Raw genomic sequence first — 19,750 nt, 5'->3', positions numbered from 1 at the left:
AGCATTTATTTATTTTTCATGAAAATAGCAGATCCATAATTTAAACGGTCACGTGTTTTCTCATTTTTTTTCTTCTTTATTGAGATATACACTAAAAGCTCTGAAAATTCCGTCCCTGCCAATGTAGTTCAATCTATCAATTTTCAGTGAAATGAGGATTTCATTCTCCGGCAAGCTGGCAAGCAAGAATACCTTCATGAATGCATGTAATGAAATAAAAAGGAAAAAAGAAAGAAACAAAACCTGTGCATGTGTTTGTCAATCAACTTAGTATTACATTCACACCATGTCATTTAATTCTATCTCTTATCTCCCCCCCACACACACTCATCCTCACATTATCTCTTACCCAAAAAATATAGGGAAAGCTCTCTTGAAAATAATACATATGCCATACAATATTACCGTCTAACATTTTTTTTCTTCTAACTATACACAAAAAAATAGGCTAATCATGAACAATCAAGGAAATGGAAACAACAAAGAAAAAAACCAGGAAAACATGGACTGCAAGCTAGAACGCACTCCACTTATCAGAGCCTTTCTTTGGAGATTGATTATCTGAAGTGACCTTAAATGGGCCAGAGGAACCGAATGGATCAGAGTCATCAAAAGAGAAAGGAGCACTGTAGCCCAAGTCCTTGCTGCTACTAATTGAATCAAACCTTGCATGTCCTTGACCACCGAAGCCAAAATCTTTGCTGCTACTCATGGAATCAAACCTTGTCAGCGTATCAGGAGGATTGTAACCGAAATCTTTGCTGCTGCTTATGGAATCAAACCTTGAAAACTTTTCGTGACTATAGCCAAAATCCTTGCTGCTACTAATGGAATCAAACCTTGAAAATTTCTCTTGATTGTTGCCAAAATCTCTGTTGCTACTAATGGAATCAAATCTCGTAAATCTCTCTGCTTGTGGAGAATTTCCACTTTCATGCATGCTGAAGGAGGAATCGAACCTTGACGTTTCAAAGAAGTGATCCCCTGCCTCACTGTACCTTGGAGAGTTTCCAAACTTGGAAAATGGAGTTCCAGGCACTGAATCATCAAAAGCAAAAGGGCTTTTTGTATGGAATACACCATCTGTAGCTGTAGATCCTGTTCTAACTGGATTTAAACCAAAATCACCCGATTTAAAGAAATCTCCCTGCTTATCCAAGTCAGAGTCCTACAGAACCAAACATAAAGAATTTAGTAGCTTTACTTTGATTATTTTTTCACAAAAGCATAATCATGTGGCAGGCTTATGTGCCAAGAAATTAAACTAACTTGATCTTTGAAATTAGCACACACTCTCTTCAATAGTTGCGCTAAGAAACCCATTGCAAAAATAATATGGAAAAGAAAAAGTTCCCCATTGTGTCTTGCATCAATTCCAGTGTAAAAAAATCTAAAACTAATTTCCATAAAATTTCTTTCTCAATAACTAGAACAAACTAGGTTGATAACAAGATTAAGAGAAAATCAACAAAAGTAAAAGCTGAGCATAACACGTGTTACCTTGGTGTTAAAACCCCACACCGAGTCCACATCGTCATTATTGTCAAAGGCACCCCAGGTTGATTCATCAAAACTTCTGTTACCATAGATTAACAACATCACAATTACTAAATGCACCACATTCAAAGCCACGGATTGCAGAAACAGAAAGAAAAAAGAAAAAAAAAAGGATGACGAGACATAAACCAACACCTTCATGACCAGAAAAACAGAGAAGAGATTACCTATGTGTTTCTGCATCTGCTTCGGAAGCTTTATCAAAGTGAGCGGTTGAAAAATCCTTAGAAGGACTCTCCACTGCATTCCTTCCAAACGGGCTATCACGAGGGCTTCTTGCCAAGTCATCTTCACTTTGTGCATAAGATTCCTCCTCGGCTGTATAATCACCATTAGTAAAAATTTCTTGCCTACCATTTGCATTCACAGGTGAACCATGAACAGAATTATCATCAAAAGAATTTTGTTCTCCGGGAATGAATGAAGGTTTTGGCTCTGAAGATGCATTTTTCGTATCAAAAGTGAGATCATTCGCAAATCCTGGAAGTAAAAAAAGCAATTAATAAAATAAAACAAGTTATATCAATCAAGTAAATTATGGCATTCAGAAAAGTGCATATGGCATACCTTCATCTTCAAATTTATCCCAATCTTCATCCCAAACAGCTGCCCCCTCTGGATTACCGGGTTGCCAACCTTGTAATTCATTAGGTTCATACACAACCAGATTAAAATTGGAAATACACTAATACAGGAAAGTGCGTTCACTTCTATGAATTAGCCATTTAGACTGGCCTTATCAACCTTCCACGAGAAAGGCATGCATAATTGCATATTATATTAAAGAAGTAATTTAATGATGAGTGTTAAAAAGTATCTCTTACATTTAGATCTAACTCATCTATACAAAATTGACTTTTAAGGTAAGGAGCACCGCTCTTCATAAAATCTTTTCAGACCTTATCTATTTTCAATGTGGGACTTGGGGTTTTTCCCTGATACACCCCTCTTGCCTAACACTATTGGGCTAGGTATGTGGATAGTATGGTGTGTGGCCTGAATTGTGAGGCTCTGATATCATCTTAGGTTTTTATGTTGGGCCTAATTCAGCCTTACAAAATTAACTTTTAATCTGAAACTTGAGGAGTGTCATTCTTCATAAACTCTTTTCAGGCTTTATTTCTTTTCAATGTGAAACTTGATCACTAGGGTTTTTCCAAACAGTATCCCATAACAAATATAAGCATTTCATCATCACATGGTAGGTAATTCCTTTGTTTCAATGAATGATCCTTAAAGAGTGTAACTGTGTAAGAGGATACCACACAAGGGAATAAAAAACAAGAATCACATATAGCAAGAGAAATTAAGTCAAAATAAATACAAACTTGTAAGGCGATTCTTTAAGGACCAACAAAGAACAGAAGTAAGTGTAGAGAAAGATGTTGTATCAAGGCAACATCAGATTAAAATTACCTTCAGGAAGTGGAACCATTGCAACTGACTTCACATCTATCCCATGTTTCTTGCACCGTTCATCAAAAGCCCTAAATAACTGCTCAAGATCTGATTGTATGCGATCAGCACGAACCTATGGAATTAACTGAAAATCAGTAACAGAGTAATAGGCAGGTTCGCACAGAAATCCTAGTCTTAATTCAAGAAAATAAGTTCACCTGAAGAATACCATCTGCACTGCCTCCTTGTTCCATTTTGACAATGGCTTGCTGCAACTCCACCTTCCTTTCCTAAATATGTGTCAAATAATGGTTAAAAGATGCACTGAAATGTTTCAAGATAGCCATATATCTTCCTAACTATAACGATATGAATTCATTGGTTTAAAGAAAGAATGAAATGCAGAGAGGAATAAATGACTAGTTACCAACACCAGAATCAATTCAAAACAGCCAGTGACATGCTCTAATAGACTTCATCCAAACCCGATATCACACTAAGGATTTGGGTATATAAATAATATACTTGATACTTGATAGCAAAGTCATGATGCATTCAAGAAAATATATTTTCTGGTCTTAGAGAAAATATGTCACTGATTTTTGCCAAATGTAGGTCACTGTATGTCTCCACTATCCATTACTCACTTGAAAGCTCTCAACTAGCATAATTATGTACTTGACGAAGGTTCCAGAGAAAAAGGTCACCCACAGAAATAGATAGAAAGGATTAGTGGTCTGACAGGCAGGACATTGCTTTGCCAATTGTAAGGCACTCCATTTCTTCACTAACTAACATCCACTAGAGCACTCTAACTTGCACAATTAAGTATTTAAAGAAGATTCAAGAGAAAGGTTCTGCAACAATCGTCGGGCTATGCAGCTCTAAGCACATACTTGTGTTTATTAGTCAGAATGTATCATGTCTTTGTACGGGTGAAAGTGAAACCTAGTAGTTTCATGGTAAAGCAAGAAGCAAAATGTAGTAGTGAAGTCTAGTATTGGGAAACATTGTGCCACAGTAGCTACAACCAGAAAGATTATATCGATTATATAATTGATGTGACATTAGGTTTGCCAAAAAATCCAAAAGGAGAATAAGTGCAATATGCTAATCTGCTGCCGTGCATATTTCCTCTTAACCTACCGTTTCATAAGAATATAAAGCATATTAAAGTGTATTTTCATTTTGTTAGAAAAAGCATTCAAAAGAACTTTATCACCATTTTTTATGTTCGAACAAGCAAGTTGTTATAATAGGCAGCACAAACAAAGAGTTTTAAGAAGATATACAGACACGTGACTTAAGGTGGTTCAGCCACACAAGTTTGATTCTTGCCATCCCCATTCTAAAATAAATCAAACTTCACCAAAAAGTAGGCTGTGTCTGTACGTTGTGTATGCTTCAGGACCCAAGGGCTGTAGCATTAGCTATAAAATTATTCATGATTTTTGACCTAAAAGCTAAAGCTTTTTGAAAAGTTGGTCGTTGACAACAACACTAGTAACGATGCAAATATAGAGGATACCAGGATACAAAATATTTTCAACTCTAACAAAAAGCATGTCCATCAACATATAATACAGTATGTCCAACTACCTGTATATCACGAAATTTAGCTTCTTCTACAGTCAATTTAGATGCTATTTCTGAAACTTGTTTGTATTTCTCTTCATATTTCTTGCTCAATGATTCTGCCTGTAGAATACCACCAAACATGAGTGAATTCTCTTGACATCTTAAACTTACAAAACATATTCAGAAAAATAAAAATACCTCACGCTTATCTGCAGATGCCCTTTCTGTAATCTCATTTAAGCGGTTATCACATCTGCTTTTATACAGGACCTGAAATACGAAAACCATAAGGGAGGGGCAGAAAAGAGAGTGAGTACACAACCTAACGTAAATTATCACTGGCCAAATGTTAAAGCAGATAAGATCGATTTTCCTTTATTCAGATTCATTATACACACACACACTTACCTTTCTCGTTTAAAAAGGATATAAAAAGATTATAAATCTTACATCAGTTAACATGGTTTTACCCCACAAACTCCTTAACTTCACCAACTTAAATCTTCAATCTTTTCACTGATTGCACGATTCCAGTTAATTTCTTGAGGGAAAGAATTTCCCTTCTGCAAAGTATCAAGTCTTCCTAAGCAGAAGTCAATTCCCAGGGATTAAACTAAAGCCTAACTAGAACCATAACCGTACCATCAAGTCACTGTAGGATGATTTATGAATCCATCTATGTCAGTTATCATCTGAACAAGGTAAATTGAATTCATAGACAGTCACGAGACAACAAAAATGTGGTCCTCTGTAACAACATATATAAAATGCAACTAATAGCAGTATTGACCCATTCCACATAATTTGTCACATAGTGAACCAGTTCTTCATGCCAAATTACACAGTTCTGGTACACTAAAATATTTGTGTTGGCTTATTCTATGTTTATAATCTCGGATACTCGAGAGATATTTAGCTCATAACATTTATTGAAATTAAGCCAAAGCGAACATGTGGTAATTCTTCCATATAGCAGCAACAGGTCAAAGGTCATAATAAATTTATTTTTAAATTCTAAGCATGCAACATCAGTACAAGATCAAAATGAAAAAGGAAAGAATATATGAATTACTCACCAATTCCTGCATTTTGTTGCGGTACAACTCAATCTTCTCTTTTGAATCCAATATCATATTCTGTGTTTCTTCAGCCTACAACATCAAAGAGAACCATTTTTCTTTAGGTCTCAATGGAAAAGTAGCTTGTTTTATAACAGAGCTTTTCACAGCTTAGCACGTGTATTGCAGCTTGATTTATCTTCTTACCAATATCAAGTGTCTTGGAAAGTGCGGTTAGTCTCTCAATTCAATTAGTTATTTACTATCTATCTAACCTACAGTAATTGGAGTCCATGCCAAGAAAGGCAATAGACAAGTTGATATTTGGTTACAACAAATCCTCCTTAACATGAAAACGAAAAAAACAAGTATCAAAAAACAGAAAAAAAATTATCATTGAAATGGAACATTTACTTTACCAAATTGAGTTACAATAACAACAACAACCAAGCCTTATCCCACTAAGTGGGGTCACCTAAATGGATCAAATTATGCCATAATGTTCTATCATAAACCATATTTGGGTCCAACTCATTGACCTCTAAATCTTTCCTTATAGTTTCTCTTAATAGTTTTTCTAGGTCTTCCTCTACCTCTTTCTATCTGACTAACCTCCATCTGATCTACTCTACGTACTACAGCATCTACAGGTCTTCTCTCTACATGCCCAAACCATCTAAGCCTATTTTCTACCATCTTTTCTACTATAGGTGCTACCCCAACACTCTCTCTAATGGTGTCATTCATAATCCTATCCCGTCTAGTTTTACCACTCATCAAACGCAGCATCCTCATCTCCGCTAAGCTTACTTGATTCTCATGTTAGACAAAAATTATGTCGTTCAAAATTGAGTTACATATGGACAAAAACTACAAGGCAAAGCATATACCTTTTTCCCTGCAGTCTCAATATTTTGCTCACTATTATCTGTGTCGTTCAAAAAGGAATCGTCCAACGCAGATGTTCCAAACTTTTTCTGATCGGGCGCCACAGTGCCATCAGCCTGAGCAGGCGTTCCTTGCACTGGTGGCCTCAAACCAGCTGCTGGCGCCACTGGCGGAGCACCTGGCCTCCCTTGTTGCTGCTGAAAACCTTGTGACAGGAAAGAGTAAAAAATTAGTGAAGAAATATCCAACAAGAGAGAAAAACAGAGATAGTATAAATTTGTGAATATACCTGGGCCTACACTCCATGCTGCATTTCCATAAGCGATATTCGGATGCCCAGTCATAGACATCAATGTTTCGTCAAATATAACACTACTTGGAAGAGACTGTGGAGGAGGACGACCTTCCCTATACCGCTCCATCAAATAAACAGCATAGCAAAACTCCCTCAATGAAAGCATGCTATCATTATCTTGATCAGATAAGTCCCACACCTTCTTTAAGACATCTGCAGAAAGTGCACAAAGACCTTATTCAGAATGCACTATCAAGAAATTATAAAAGGCCATCCCAAGACCTATCCACGAAAATTTCCAAAATAGTGGAGTACGCAGTAAGACAGAACTAGAAGAAATAGAGTCTTAAAAGCAAATAAGTAAATAGTAAATAAATAAATAAAAACAGCAAAGAAACATGTCTACTGATGCTTTCTATTCAGTGTAGCACATTTCACTAAGCAGTTTTAATTTATACTAGCCTAACTGCCTGGCAATAGAAGCTTCATTAGGCATCAGCAATGACACAATTGCAGCCAACATGATGTTCGACATTGAAATTGTGGAACACCATAAACTGTATGGCAGTAGAAGTTGCAGATTTATAGGCTGCACCTAGCTCTTTCTCCATATATCAGTGTTATCTCCAGGACTAGTTCATAAACAGCATCCTACTTAATTTTGCATCCTAAGGTGACTAACTTATAATGGAAGAACCTTTGGAGATCTTTGATAATAACAGTTTTCTCCTTTCAAGTTTATGATGGTTCTTAATGTAATCTTTAAAGATTTTGGCCGGAAAAAGGAGACCTGGTTTTTAAGCAATGTGAGGTTGCTACAATTCTACACTATGGTTGGTAAGGAACACTCATATATTTAAGGAGGTCTCTTTACCCTTAAAATAATATAGCATTGTGTTTATGTCCTCTCATTGGTGCTTACTCCTCCATCTTTCAAATAACAGCTTCCTCTAGAATCCAAAAGAAAGAAAACAAAACAAAAGACACATGGGATTTAGAGCTCTTTCACATTAATCTTGTAGCTCATGTTAGCGGTGTTTTCTGTGTTTCTAGAGGTTACTGGTTTTTTCAGTAGGTTTGTTTAAGGAGGATTACTTATCCTCCTTCCTTTGTATTTATTCCTTTAGTAAAATTGTTCTTCTATCCAAATACCTTAAAATTCAGAATAAAAAATCTCTCCCTTTTCAAAAAAAGAATAAAGAATCTCTCAATGAAGTACTTGTTGATTATGTGAGAGTAATTTATATATGGACAAAACTTAGGTGCATTTCCTTAGGTGTTTTTCGTGTGGTTCTTCACATAAAATACTAATAACTACTAATGATTTCTCAAATCCACAATTTTCTCAAAGTTTGTTATTCGCACAGAAGTTCAATTTTATGTGAAGAACCGCATGAAAAGCACCTAAGGAAATGCACCAAGGCTTTGTTTGGGAGATTGAAGGGGAGGGGAAGGGAGAGCTTTGGGGGGTGGGAAATATAGGGGAACATGGAGAAATCTTTCAAAAAATTTGAAAGAATGTTTTCTTAAAGAATGATAAATTAATGATTATGATTAATATATTTTTTATTTTAACAATATTATAACAACATAGATTAAATTTGAAGAATTCATGTAAACCCTCCTCCAATACAATTTTTGAGTTCCCCCAAGTGAGGGGAGTTTTGTATCATGGAGAAAAATGAACCCCCCAAAGCCCTCCCTTCCCAATGTTCTCTATTTTTTTCTACTTGTTCCTTCCTTTTCTCCAAAACCCTTCCCCTCCCTTCCCCTCCAAACTCGCAAACAATGCCTAAGGAAATGCACCTAAGTTTTGTCCATATTTTATTTAGGTGATAGTGAAAACTTGACTTTCCTGTATAAAGGAACTAAGAGTAAATAATAAACGAAAATCATCAAATGATAGCTATAACAACAAAAACAATAAGTGGAGTGAACTACATAGATCAAACATCACCACTTTGTTTTATAAAAATCCAAGTTTTAAGTATAGGTCTTTTTTTATGCATGCTTCAAGTGTTACTTGGTTTTCCTCTATCTCTATTTGTTGGGCTATCCTCGATCTTATCAGCTCTTCTTTCTAGGTCTCCTATTTTCTTCTCCTCACATGACTAAATCATCTCAGGCGAAATTTTGTCCACTTTTCCTTGATAGGTGCTAGTCATACTTTTTCTATAATAGAATCATTCTTGACCTTCTCTTTGTTTACATGTTTTCCTCTATCTCTATTTATCAGGATATCCTGTATGTCATCAACTCTTCTCTCTAGGGCTTCTATTGATCTTCTCCTCACATGGCTAAATCATTCGAGGCGAGCCTTTGTCCATTTTTCTTCAATAGGTGCTAGTCATATTTTTTGTATAATAGAATCATTCTCCATCTTCTCTTTTCTTACATGTCCCTTCATCAATATACATAACATACACCTAAACCATTTGACTTGTTGTGGTGTGATATGATCTTCAATTTTCACTCAAGTATGTGCTAGAACATGTCTTGCCGAACATGCACATGCTCCATTTTACTTCTATTTATTGACAATCACGTGAATCTAATGCTTCTTTCCAAATAAATGAGTTTGTAAATTTTTAAAAGAAAAAAGGATCTGACTACAAAAATTTACATTCAAAAAATTTGTATTAATTTTGCCAGAAACAATAACATTTTCAGAATCAGGTTACAGTAGCCAATTTTTGGATGTCAACAAAAGAATAAGAGTAGAAAAATAACGAGTTTACGAAGCTAAAACCGAAAAACTTCAGCTGATTATTGATTTTATTAGTAGTTATTTTCTATGCTTCATGGACTAGTTATCACATCAACATACCAAAATGCTTAAAGACTGCATCAAACAGTGGTTAGTTGGAATGCAAAAGTTTTACCTATTGGTAATCTCCAACTTATAAAAAGAGTGCGTGCCTCCTCCCCAGTGATTTTCCCATCCCTGTCGGTGTCAACTTCCATAAAAACCTTACTATACTTCTGCACATCAAAAGGTTTCATTTTTGGCCACGGAGGCTGTGAATTGTCGGAACTAGTATTTCCAAGTCCAACCGATCTCCCAGATGTGGTAAGCGGAGAAGAAGCTGGTGGTGAAATTTGCTGGTTTGTGTTTGGTAAAGACTGTGTCCGTGGAATCTGGCTGTTTGTAAGTGGCATTGAGAATGCACTCTGCAATGAATCAAGTGAACTTTGCCTACTTGCAGGGTTGGCACTACTGGAAACTGGAACAATGGATGATGAGGCATGTGCACTGCTAACAGAATAATTCTGTCGAGTAGGGTCTTGTTTTGGTGTGGATGCAGCAGTGGAGAAAAAATCGTCGCCCAAAACTGGACGGGAAGGGTACCCATTTCCAGACACAGTCAATGCTTTAGTGGTAACAGGTGTTGACTGGGAGACCGGTGAGACCAGAGACGGCGATGTTGGTGTTGATAAGGCAGGTGATTGAGTGATTCCTGCAGGCTGAGCTGGAGCCATACCAGTCCTTCCACCATTCCAATCATTTGAGATGTTAGCATTTGAGAGATTGGGACCTGCAAAACCCTGTTGCGGACGAGGGGCTGTACCGGCAGGCATCGACTGAGATGGACGAGGAGTGTTACCAGCAGGCATGAATTGTTGTGGACCAGGGGCACTAACAGTTGGCATGGATTGAGTTGGTCTCATGTTTGGATTCTGCTGGGAAGGAAGATATTGTGGATTTGCAACAAAACCTAAAAATCCCTGTGATTGAGGTGGTCTCATAGTAGGACTCTGCTGCGAAGGTAGAAATTGCTGGTTCCCAACAGGACCTGCTAACCCCTGTGATTGAGGCGGTCTCATGTTAATATTCTGCTGCGAAGGTAGAAATTGCTGGTTTGAAATAGGACCTGCTAACCCCTGTGATTGAGGTGGTCTCATGTTAACATTCTGCTGCGAAGGTAGATATTGCTGGTTCGCAACAGAACCTGTGAACCCCTGTGATTGAGACGGTCTCATGTTAGCACCCTGCTGAGAAGGAAGATATTGCTGGTTCCCAACGGAACCTGCCAACCCCTGTCCTCTATAAGCATAACCTTGACTCGATGTTGGTCCAGAAGTCACACCAATCTGCCCAACCGACGTGGAAGCCACTGGATTTGGACGCTGTGGAGGTATAGCAGCAAGGTTTATCTGCGGTGCAGGGATTTTAGAAGCAGCAGGACCGAATAACGCTGCCTTGACAATATCCGGCGTTAAATCTCGCTTACTCTGTGCAACAGTTACTAATTTCAAAGCATTATAAAAATCATTCCTCCCAAGGAAACCAGTTTTGGCCTGATCAGCATGCATCCATACCTGTAATCCATATCAAGATCAATAAGCATTACACTAGATCGAGTTAAAATCCCTAATCAACACGAAAACCTAAACATAGTTTCTGAGCAAACAAGCACGAAATCACAATAATCCATTATGAAAATCCTACACCTAAAACTCAAAATCGTAAGTATACAGAAGAATTATGACATCAATTATAGTAAAGTTGATTTGATTTGAAACTATGGAAGAGAAAGAAAGGTACCTGAGCAAGAACGTTTTGAGGCAAGTTGGATCCTTGAAAGAAATTGACAGCCTCAGGACCACTGATTCTACCATCTCCATCTAAATCTGCTCTTCTGAAAAACGCTTCGAACTGATCCATGTTCGGTGGTGCTGCCATTTTTGCACCTAGATCGCGTGCAACGGAACCAACTCGAAGCGGTTAGGGATTTGGATTGTGGAAGAAGAAGAGAGGGAAACGAAATTTATGAATGAAAATTGTTGAATTTAAGGGATTTGAAATAGTGATTTATGGTTTTGGAATTTTCCGGCGAGATGTGCCTTTTTTTTTCTGATGATATTCCAACGACCGTAGTTACACAGGCTGTGCCTCAACGGACCAACTTCATCTCATCATCATTTCATTTTATTTCATTGCATCTACCTATATCATAAAGTAAGTAAAAGAATAATAATCCCCGTTCATATTTGTCAAAAAAAAAAATAATCCCCGTTCATACACCTAAAAAGTAATCAAGTAAGATATAGCAATAATACATTTTACAGATAATTTTGTAAAAAAAAGGCTATGCTAATCATAATCAATTTTGTGAAAAAACTAAATCATAATCATATAACATGATTTTTTTTCTTTCTGAAAGGCCAAATAAAATTTATTGAAAATAGTTAAATCGACAGAACATGCGCGCAAAAAGGTCAAAACAATCTTACATTAAATATCGTGAGAAATCTCAAAAACAGCCAAAAATCCCGAACCACGAGCTTTACAAACTCCAAGATGCTGAAATATTTGAGTGACCGACAACTCAATAGATTGGTGCAACAGTGACTACTGAAGTCGAAAAGAAACTCTATAATGATTTTAACCACCATTGCACAAAAAGTTAAATATGCTCAATAACAATCTCGAAAATTATATCCTTCATATCATAAATATAATTATTGAGAGTTTTCCATAGAGCCTAAACACATGCTATCCAAATTATTTGTAAGCTTGTTTGAAAGAACAGTTAAAATACTTGACCAATTCAACATTGCATTCAAAACATATTGCTCACAAGAAATATGTGAGGTAGGTTTTCACCCACAACAACAACCAGATAAAACAATAAAGATCCATTCTATAACAAACCCCTTTCTAACCAAAATGTTGAATTGTTGAGAGACGATTATTCAAGAGGAGCCAAAGCTCTATAGAGTGCGGGCAATCACGTAAACAGTGAAGAATATTCTCTATGGGTGAAGAGCAACGGGTGCAGCTTGGAGAAGCTACCATGTTCCAATGATGCCGACGAGCATCAATAGGGAGAGCATTATGAAAACAAAGCCATAGAAAGTGATGAAGTTTTGCTGGTACTTTAAGGCGCCAAAGCCACTTCATGTTACAACTCACATTCCAATCTCTATTTTGTTGAAGAAGCCAATAGTATCCACTCGAGCAAGTATATTCACCCTTCGTTGCATGTCTCCAAGTCCACGTATCTGGAAGTCGTGCATCCAAGTTATTAGGAACTGGAAGCTGATGAATATATTGGACAATATCGGTTGGTATCATAGTGGCAAGACCTTGCAAGTTCCACCTACCATCCTCCCACACATCCTTCAAACACATAATTGAATCACTGATGTTAACAAATGGAACCAATTGACAGAGGGGACCGAGTTGTGTCTGGTCAATATACCAAATCGATGAGTCTCCGGAGCCTACACGAAAGCTATATCCTGCAGCAAAATTTGTAATGGCATGTTGAATACCGCGCCAAGTGATTGATGGTTTATTATGTTTCTTATTCATCCATAAAGACGTGTTGCCCATGTATTTATGGGAAATAACTTTTATTATGAAGCATGTTCCACACTAACTTACCAAGTAGAGCTAAATTAGTAATTCTAGCTTCACGAATACCTAGGCCACCAAAGCGTTTAGGGGTTGTAACCATATTCCAATTAACATGATTCCAAGTTCGAGAGTGCCCATCGCCCCCCCCCCCCCCCCCAGAGAAAACTCCTTGCCATCTTATCCAACCTGTTGCATACATAAGTAGGAAGATAGTGAAGTTGCATGGTATAAACGGGAATTGCTGTTGTGACAGACTTCACTAGGCATGCTCGTCCTGCTTTATTCAAGATATTTCCTTTCCAAGTAGCTAGCCTTTTTGAAACTTTGTCAACAACGTCGTTATATACATTTCGAGAAACTCGACCCTGGACAAGAGGAAAACCAAGGTAATGCCCCAAATCTGCCATAAATTTAATAGTTGAAATATCTTGTATCTCACGCTTTCTTTCCCCTTGAACCATCCTAGAACACATAGCTTTGGACTTTAAGGTATTAATCCTTAATCCCGAAGCTGAACAAAACTCCTCCAAGGTATCCATAATCACTTTGACCTGTTTAGTACTGGCTTCACAAAATAACATAACATCATCAGCAAAAAGAATACGAGATAATTGTGGGCCACCCTTAGATACATGTATAGGTTTTCATATTCCACTAAAGACTTTCTGTTGAATACTAAGAGATAGTTTCTCCATACAAAGAACAAACAAGTAAGGGGATAAAGGATCGCCTTGGCGTAAACCTCCAGATGGAGCAAAATGATCAGTTTTGGCACCATTCCAAAAAACACTCATGATGAGAAATATAGTTGTCGGGGGTAAACCAAAATCATGGAGAGTGAGTTCCAAGAATTCTCAATTAAGCCTATCATATGCCTTTTCTAAATCAATTCTGAACGCAATAGAGCCTTTTTTATGCACGAGAATGATGTATGAAATGAACAACCTCCTGGGCCACGAGTACTAAAATTGATTTCTTTTTTTTTTTTAGGGAAAATTGAATAATTTTTTTGTTGGGACTAATTTTAAAAAATCTTAATTTTATATATAGATTAAATTTGCGTAAATAAATATAGATTAAAATCAAATTTAGCTCTTTATTAAATTATTGTCGATATCAATTAGTATAAGATATCTTCGAGAATAAAATGCCTAAATATATTCTTTGAAGATTTCATAGTTTAATATATTTTAGATTTAAAATAAGATTTTTAAGATTTGTTTTTTTTATTGAAATATATGATTTAGATTTTTTTTTATCAAAACAATTATATTCATTCATTCAATTTGATAAAGTACATAAAATACAACCACATAAAAATATAAATGATGAATATGCTAATAAATTCACATCATCCGATCATTGATTTAAAATCATACAACAACATAATGCCTACAAATAATATGATAAAATCAAAGTGATTGAGAATACTCATTCCTTTGAATCTGCAGCGTTTGACGCCAAAACAAAGAGAAATGAATAGGGTTGATTTGAGTTAAAAAAAATTAATTCGTAACTACCCGTCAAAAAAGAAAATGGAAGAGATAAATAGAGAGAGAAAACTAAGGTAGACTTAACTAAGGAGGGAACCTAGAGGGATGCTATCAAACGTCACTCGACACGTGAGACGTTACATTATTTAAAACGAAAATGCTAGATAATGCGAAAAAAGTTATTGCGAAGGAATCACGAAGGAGTAAAATATTTAATTCACACCACCACCTGCTGAATTCCACCAAATCCGGAATTTATTAAATGCAGTTGTTATGCCTCTTCACAACATGTTTTCAGGCCATAAAAGATTTTAATTGGCTATTCTTGAATCCTTCGGACTAAAATTTGTCGGGAGATATAGCACTCCTCACAGCACAATACTCGTACCAAAAAATAATGTAGAATAATACCAAATTTTTGTTTTAAACATGCTTTTCTTCTTCTAATTTTGTCCTTTACCCGAAATAAATTTATCGTCTTATTTTCGTACCAAAAAATAATGTAGCATAATACCAAATTTTTGTTTTAAGAGGTGTGTATATGGCACGAAGCTTTTGTCATGCAAATAATACCAAATTTATGTAGCATAATACCAAATTTTTGTTTTAAGAGGTGTGGTATATGGCACGAAGCTTTTGTCATGCAAAACACACGAAGGCCTGCTTGATTTACAAACACGCTATTTATAGGCTTGTTTTAATTATTACTTTAATATTAAAGAGAAAGGCAAATAAAAAATGCTCCAAAATTGATCCTCATAATCGTGGCAGCCTATGATTCTGGTACCACCGTCAACCACATGCACATCACCTCAACTTTTGATGTCATCTTTGTCATAGCAATTGTCTTTGCATCCCCTGTTTTCTTGCATCCCATTGTTGTTGCTGTCATTTATGGTCATATAAAGAATTAAATTGTTTCATCTAAGCAAGAGAAAGATCAGAGCGATGAAGCACAACAAAGGTGAGAGGGTGGAAGTACCATTGCAGGAAGTGCATGGCTAGCTAAGTTAATTACTTGAACAGTTATAAAAGGAGGTCTCAATATCGATTGAAAATATAAAAGGAGGGTATGAAGATGAAAACACAAGTTTGAATTGAAATAGAGAGAAACATGTTTGATAGGGTCCAACAAGTGAAGATACCACATTCGTGTGTGTAGCAGGAAAATAATTGTCTTGTCATTTAGCATTTTTCTTGTGCTATATTTATATTTTTAGAATAATACATATATTTTTGACAAGTAAAAATATATACACCAACAATCAATAGGAATCAACTTTTTTTAACCATCCGTAAAAAAACAAAAACTATTTCTTTACAAAAAATTGTTACACTTATTAGAAATCGAATTTAGGTTATCCTGAACAATTCATCTTTGAGGAAGTCATTAACTACTTCAGTCCAATTGTTTGGTTATTTCTCATAGTATATATAATATAGAATAACACATGTTTAAACTAAATATAAGTAAACCCTTCCTCTATTGCTTGGTTTTTTTTGTTGAAATTTTTTTTATCAAGTAATATAGTAGTTAGAAATTCATTTTTTTTATAAGGTGTATACATGGTGTTTGGGTTTTAAACCCCAATTCTACGTATATTATGCAATGTCACTTTTAATTGAGCTATGCTCGCAAATATTATTTTTTAAAAGATCTCTAATGCTTGGTTATTTTTTCACGGTATCAATCAATAGTATATATATAAAGTAAGGTTTTTTATGCCACGTGTCGCTTCCACGTTTATTCTCAATATTTTTATATTTTTTTCTATATTTTATTTAACATCTTATTTGACATAAAAATCTCAGCAAATTTTTGATCTTATCCACTAAATATTTTATTTAATTATATATTTAATTCCTAATGTTTTGTGTAGCTAAAATATCTCAACAAACTATATATAATACTTTCAATACTATCCATTAAATCTTCCTTTATTTTTTTCTTTCTTTTTTTCAGAAAAAGAAGTTTCTATTAGTTTTTTTCATTGAGGAAAAAAAGGCTTCGATTTGTTTTTTAAATTACATGTTTGGTCCCTTAACTTAATTTGAGGTAACAATTTAGTCCTTTATCTATTTTTTTTCCCATTTTAATCCTTTATGTTTCAAAATATTAACAATGTTATCCTTTTAACATAAAAAATTCAAAAGTTCTTAAAACTCATCAACAAATCAAGAACCCATTTCCCTATCAACCTTCTTCCTTAACTCCCCTCAACCCTCCTGTGATAGTCTAATTGAAGACTGGAGCAGATCTGGAGGTGTGTGAGGTCCTCCGTGTACAACAGCCTTGGTGTATTTTTTAGATTTAATGAGATTGTAAGATTTGCTTTTGAGATTTCCAGGCGGTTAAGCCGATTCGCTGCCGCATACATTAGTGATTGGCGTGAATGTAATAGAACCAAGAGTGAGTTGAGGTTGGAGAAGAAGATAGAGGAGATCATTTACTAAGAGATGTGAGTGAGATTGATGAACAGCAACAAGTCCACATGCTTTGTTGAACCAATGATAACTAAACAAAGCCAAATTGAATAAAGGAATGAGAAAGAATAGATATTCTCTTCCGTACATAAATTATTGCTGTTTTTTTTAATCAATGAATTAATAGATCAATAATAAATAGTGTGTAAATTATTTTCAATTTAATAAATGAGTGCAATAGCCTTTGGTTGTTGGGTTTACCGTGAATATGGCTTTTTGATGAATTTAAGTTTTCTGGGATGCTGGGTTTTCATGAAAATATGCATTTTGTATGAATTTCTGGGTTTGTTGATGAGTTTGAATTTTTTATTTTATTTTTTATGTTAAAAAGGATAACATTGTTAATATTTTGGAACATAAAGGACTAAAATGGGAAAAAAATAGATAAAGGACTAATCAGTAGCGTTTTGATTTTAATAATAATATTTCAAGACCTGAAATATTTTTATTTAATTTTATATTTAATTTTTAATATTTTATGTAACCAAAATGTCTCAACAAACTATATATAATATTTTCAATACTATCCATTAAATATTTCTTTTTTTACGAAAAGAAGTTTCAATTAGTTACTATCTCTTTTAGCACCATATTATTCAATTAGTTTTTTTCATTGAGGAAAAAAAGGCTTCGGTTTGTTTTTTTTAACTATAAATAAAGGATAATTTTTTAATCACGTAATCACATATTTTGAGCAGAAACTGAAACTCAAACCTTCTTTTGATTTAAGCTTTTTCTTTCTTCAGGTTTGCAAACACCTATACTATTGTTTCTTTTACTTTTACTTATGCTTAGATTTTTATTTTTATATATAATATAAGAGAGAACTAACACCTACGAGTGAGTTTATTGATTGTTTTTTTTCCAGGTCCTTGAACTATTGTTGTTGGCATCCATTACAAATACCTACGAGTTTCAGGTGCTTGAACTAACACCTATACTATTGTTTTTGTTTCACGTCCTTGAACTAACACCTATACTATTTTTTCTTCTCTTTTCGATTCAACAGTAGCGTTTTAATATTATTAATCACCTATACTATTATCACATATACTATTTTTTTCAGGTCCTTTTCGTTTCAATATTATTAATCAGTAGCGTTTTGATTTTAATAATAATATTTCAGGTCCTAAAATAATATTATTTCACCAATAGCGTTTTAATATTATTAATCACCTATACTATCATTTTATGATAACACCTATACTATTATTTCAGGTCCTTATTTCTAAATCAATCAATAGTATCAATCAATAGTATATATATAAAGTAAGGTTTTTTATGCCACATGCCACTTCCACATTCATTCTCAATATTTCTATTATTTTTTCTATTTTTAAAAACCAATATTTTATTTAACATAAATATCTCAACAACATTTTGATCTTATCCACTCAATATTTTCTTTAATTTTTTTTTTGAATTTCTAATATTTTATGTAGCAAAAATATCTCAACAAACTACACATAATACTTTCAACAAAGTTTACATATATGATCTTATTTTATGATTAAAAGACTTCAATTTGTTTATTTGTTTTTAGGAAAAAAACTTCAATTAGTTATTACTAATCTTTTAGCACTGTATCATTCAATTAGTTTTTATGTTTGAGGAAAAAAAAAGGGTTCGATTAGTTTTTATTTTTGATAAAAAAAAAGGTTCGATTAGTTATTATGTTATCTTTTAGCAGCATATTCTAATGCAAATGTTAATTATAAATAAATAAATTTTTGTTAATCACATATTTACATATTTTGAGCACAAGCAAAAACCCCAGACCTTCTTTTCATCTAACATTTTTCCTTTTTCAGGTTTGCCAAACACCAATTTTATTCCCTTTCAATCGATTTTTTTCTCTCATACACACGGGCCACGAAACAAACTCATGACCACATGTTTAAAGGGACCCAAAACTCTTACCACGTGGACTAATTCATTATTGATTTTGTTACACTTTTTATTCTTGCATTGGACATTCATCTCATCATTTATATATATTTTTAAGATATTATTATAATTGTAAATTTAAATAAATTCAATCTAATATACTTACATTTGTAGTCGTGCACACAAAGTTATAAAACTTACTACTCCCTCCGTCCCAATTTATCTGACCCAATTTAGTTTTTCACACAGATTAAGAAAAATGTATAAATAAAGGGGAAAGTGGAATATATTGTATTGAGAATGATGAAAGTAGTATTAATTAGAGTTATATTGTATTGGGAATGATGAAAGTTGTATTGAAAATTGAAATGGCTCTGTTATTTCGGGACACTTTTTTTTAGAAAATGGGTCAGATATTCCGGGACGGATGTAGTATTTAATATCTAACCCGGGCAACGCCGGGTCTCTAAACTAGTATAATATAGAATAATATATTTAAAGTAAATATAAATAAACCCTACCTTAAAACCCTAATAATATATATAAACTAAATATAATAACATAGAATATATTTAAACTAAATATAAATAAACCCTACCTCAAGCAGTGACACACAAATTTTGTTTCTCTCTATCGTCTATGAAGGTTGATTTGAAGCAGTGACACACAAATTTTGTTTCTCTCTATCGTCTATAAATCTTCACAGTCACACTCTCTCAGTCACACACACTTCCAACAAATTCATAGC

General features: G+C 34.5%; 2 protein-coding genes across 2 annotated transcripts; both read right to left on the bottom strand.

Moving 5' to 3' along the window:
- Nucleotides 1–233: 233 nt before the first annotated feature.
- On the bottom strand, nt 234–11,706 carry LOC146943104 (Calcium-binding EF hand family protein). Its single transcript, XM_085757215.1, has 13 exons — nt 11,321–11,706; nt 9,657–11,094; nt 6,769–6,987; nt 6,482–6,684; nt 5,610–5,684; nt 4,732–4,803; nt 4,555–4,653; nt 3,174–3,245; nt 2,974–3,088; nt 2,125–2,193; nt 1,725–2,037; nt 1,501–1,576; nt 234–1,168 (listed from the first exon to the last, which is right to left on the bottom strand). Exons 1-13 carry the CDS (start codon nt 11,456–11,458, stop codon nt 515–517), a joined length of 3,543 nt encoding a protein of 1,180 aa, XP_085613341.1. The 5' UTR covers nt 11,459–11,706; the 3' UTR covers nt 234–514.
- A 730-nt stretch (nt 11,707–12,436) lies between these two features.
- On the bottom strand, nt 12,437–13,932 carry LOC146943103 (uncharacterized). The gene is made up of 3 exons (XM_085750082.1): nt 13,815–13,932; nt 13,336–13,703; nt 12,437–12,898 (listed from the first exon to the last, which is right to left on the bottom strand). The coding sequence occupies exons 1-3, from the start codon at nt 13,930–13,932 to the stop codon at nt 12,437–12,439; spliced, it is 948 nt and encodes a 315-aa protein (XP_085606208.1).
- Between the last annotated feature and the right edge of the window lie 5,818 nt (nt 13,933–19,750).

The sequence above is a fragment of the Medicago sativa genome, chromosome 3, assembly GCF_051527215.1.
Source record: "Medicago sativa cultivar Bolivia chromosome 3, Bolivia_mono, whole genome shotgun sequence".
In the NCBI taxonomy this organism is placed as follows: Eukaryota; Viridiplantae; Streptophyta; class Magnoliopsida; order Fabales; family Fabaceae; genus Medicago; species Medicago sativa.
This window is presented reverse-complemented; position numbering and strand designations above follow the sequence as displayed.

What these genes read in the sequence shown, in the direction of transcription:
- LOC146943104 (XM_085757215.1), bottom strand. Translation starts at nt 11,458, where the DNA reads ATGGCAGCACCACCGAACATGGATCAGTTCGAAGCGTTTTTCAGAAGA. An exon ending in CTCAAAACGTTCTTGCTCAG is followed by an intron (nt 11,095 to 11,320) that starts GTACCTTTCTTT and finishes TATGGATTACAG; the next exon opens with GTATGGATGCATGCTGATCA. An exon ending in AAGTTGGAGATTACCAATAG is followed by an intron (nt 6,988 to 9,656) that starts GTAAAACTTTTG and finishes CACTTTCTGCAG; the next exon opens with ATGTCTTAAAGAAGGTGTGG.
- LOC146943103 (XM_085750082.1), bottom strand. Translation starts at nt 13,932, where the DNA reads ATGAGTGTTTTTTGGAATGGTGCCAAAACTGATCATTTTGCTCCATCT. An exon ending in TATGGAGAAACTATCTCTTA is followed by an intron (nt 13,704 to 13,814) that starts GTATTCAACAGA and finishes TATTTTGTGAAG; the next exon opens with CCAGTACTAAACAGGTCAAA. An exon ending in TTCACTATCTTCCTACTTAT is followed by an intron (nt 12,899 to 13,335) that starts GTATGCAACAGG and finishes ATGTGTTTGAAG; the next exon opens with GATGTGTGGGAGGATGGTAG.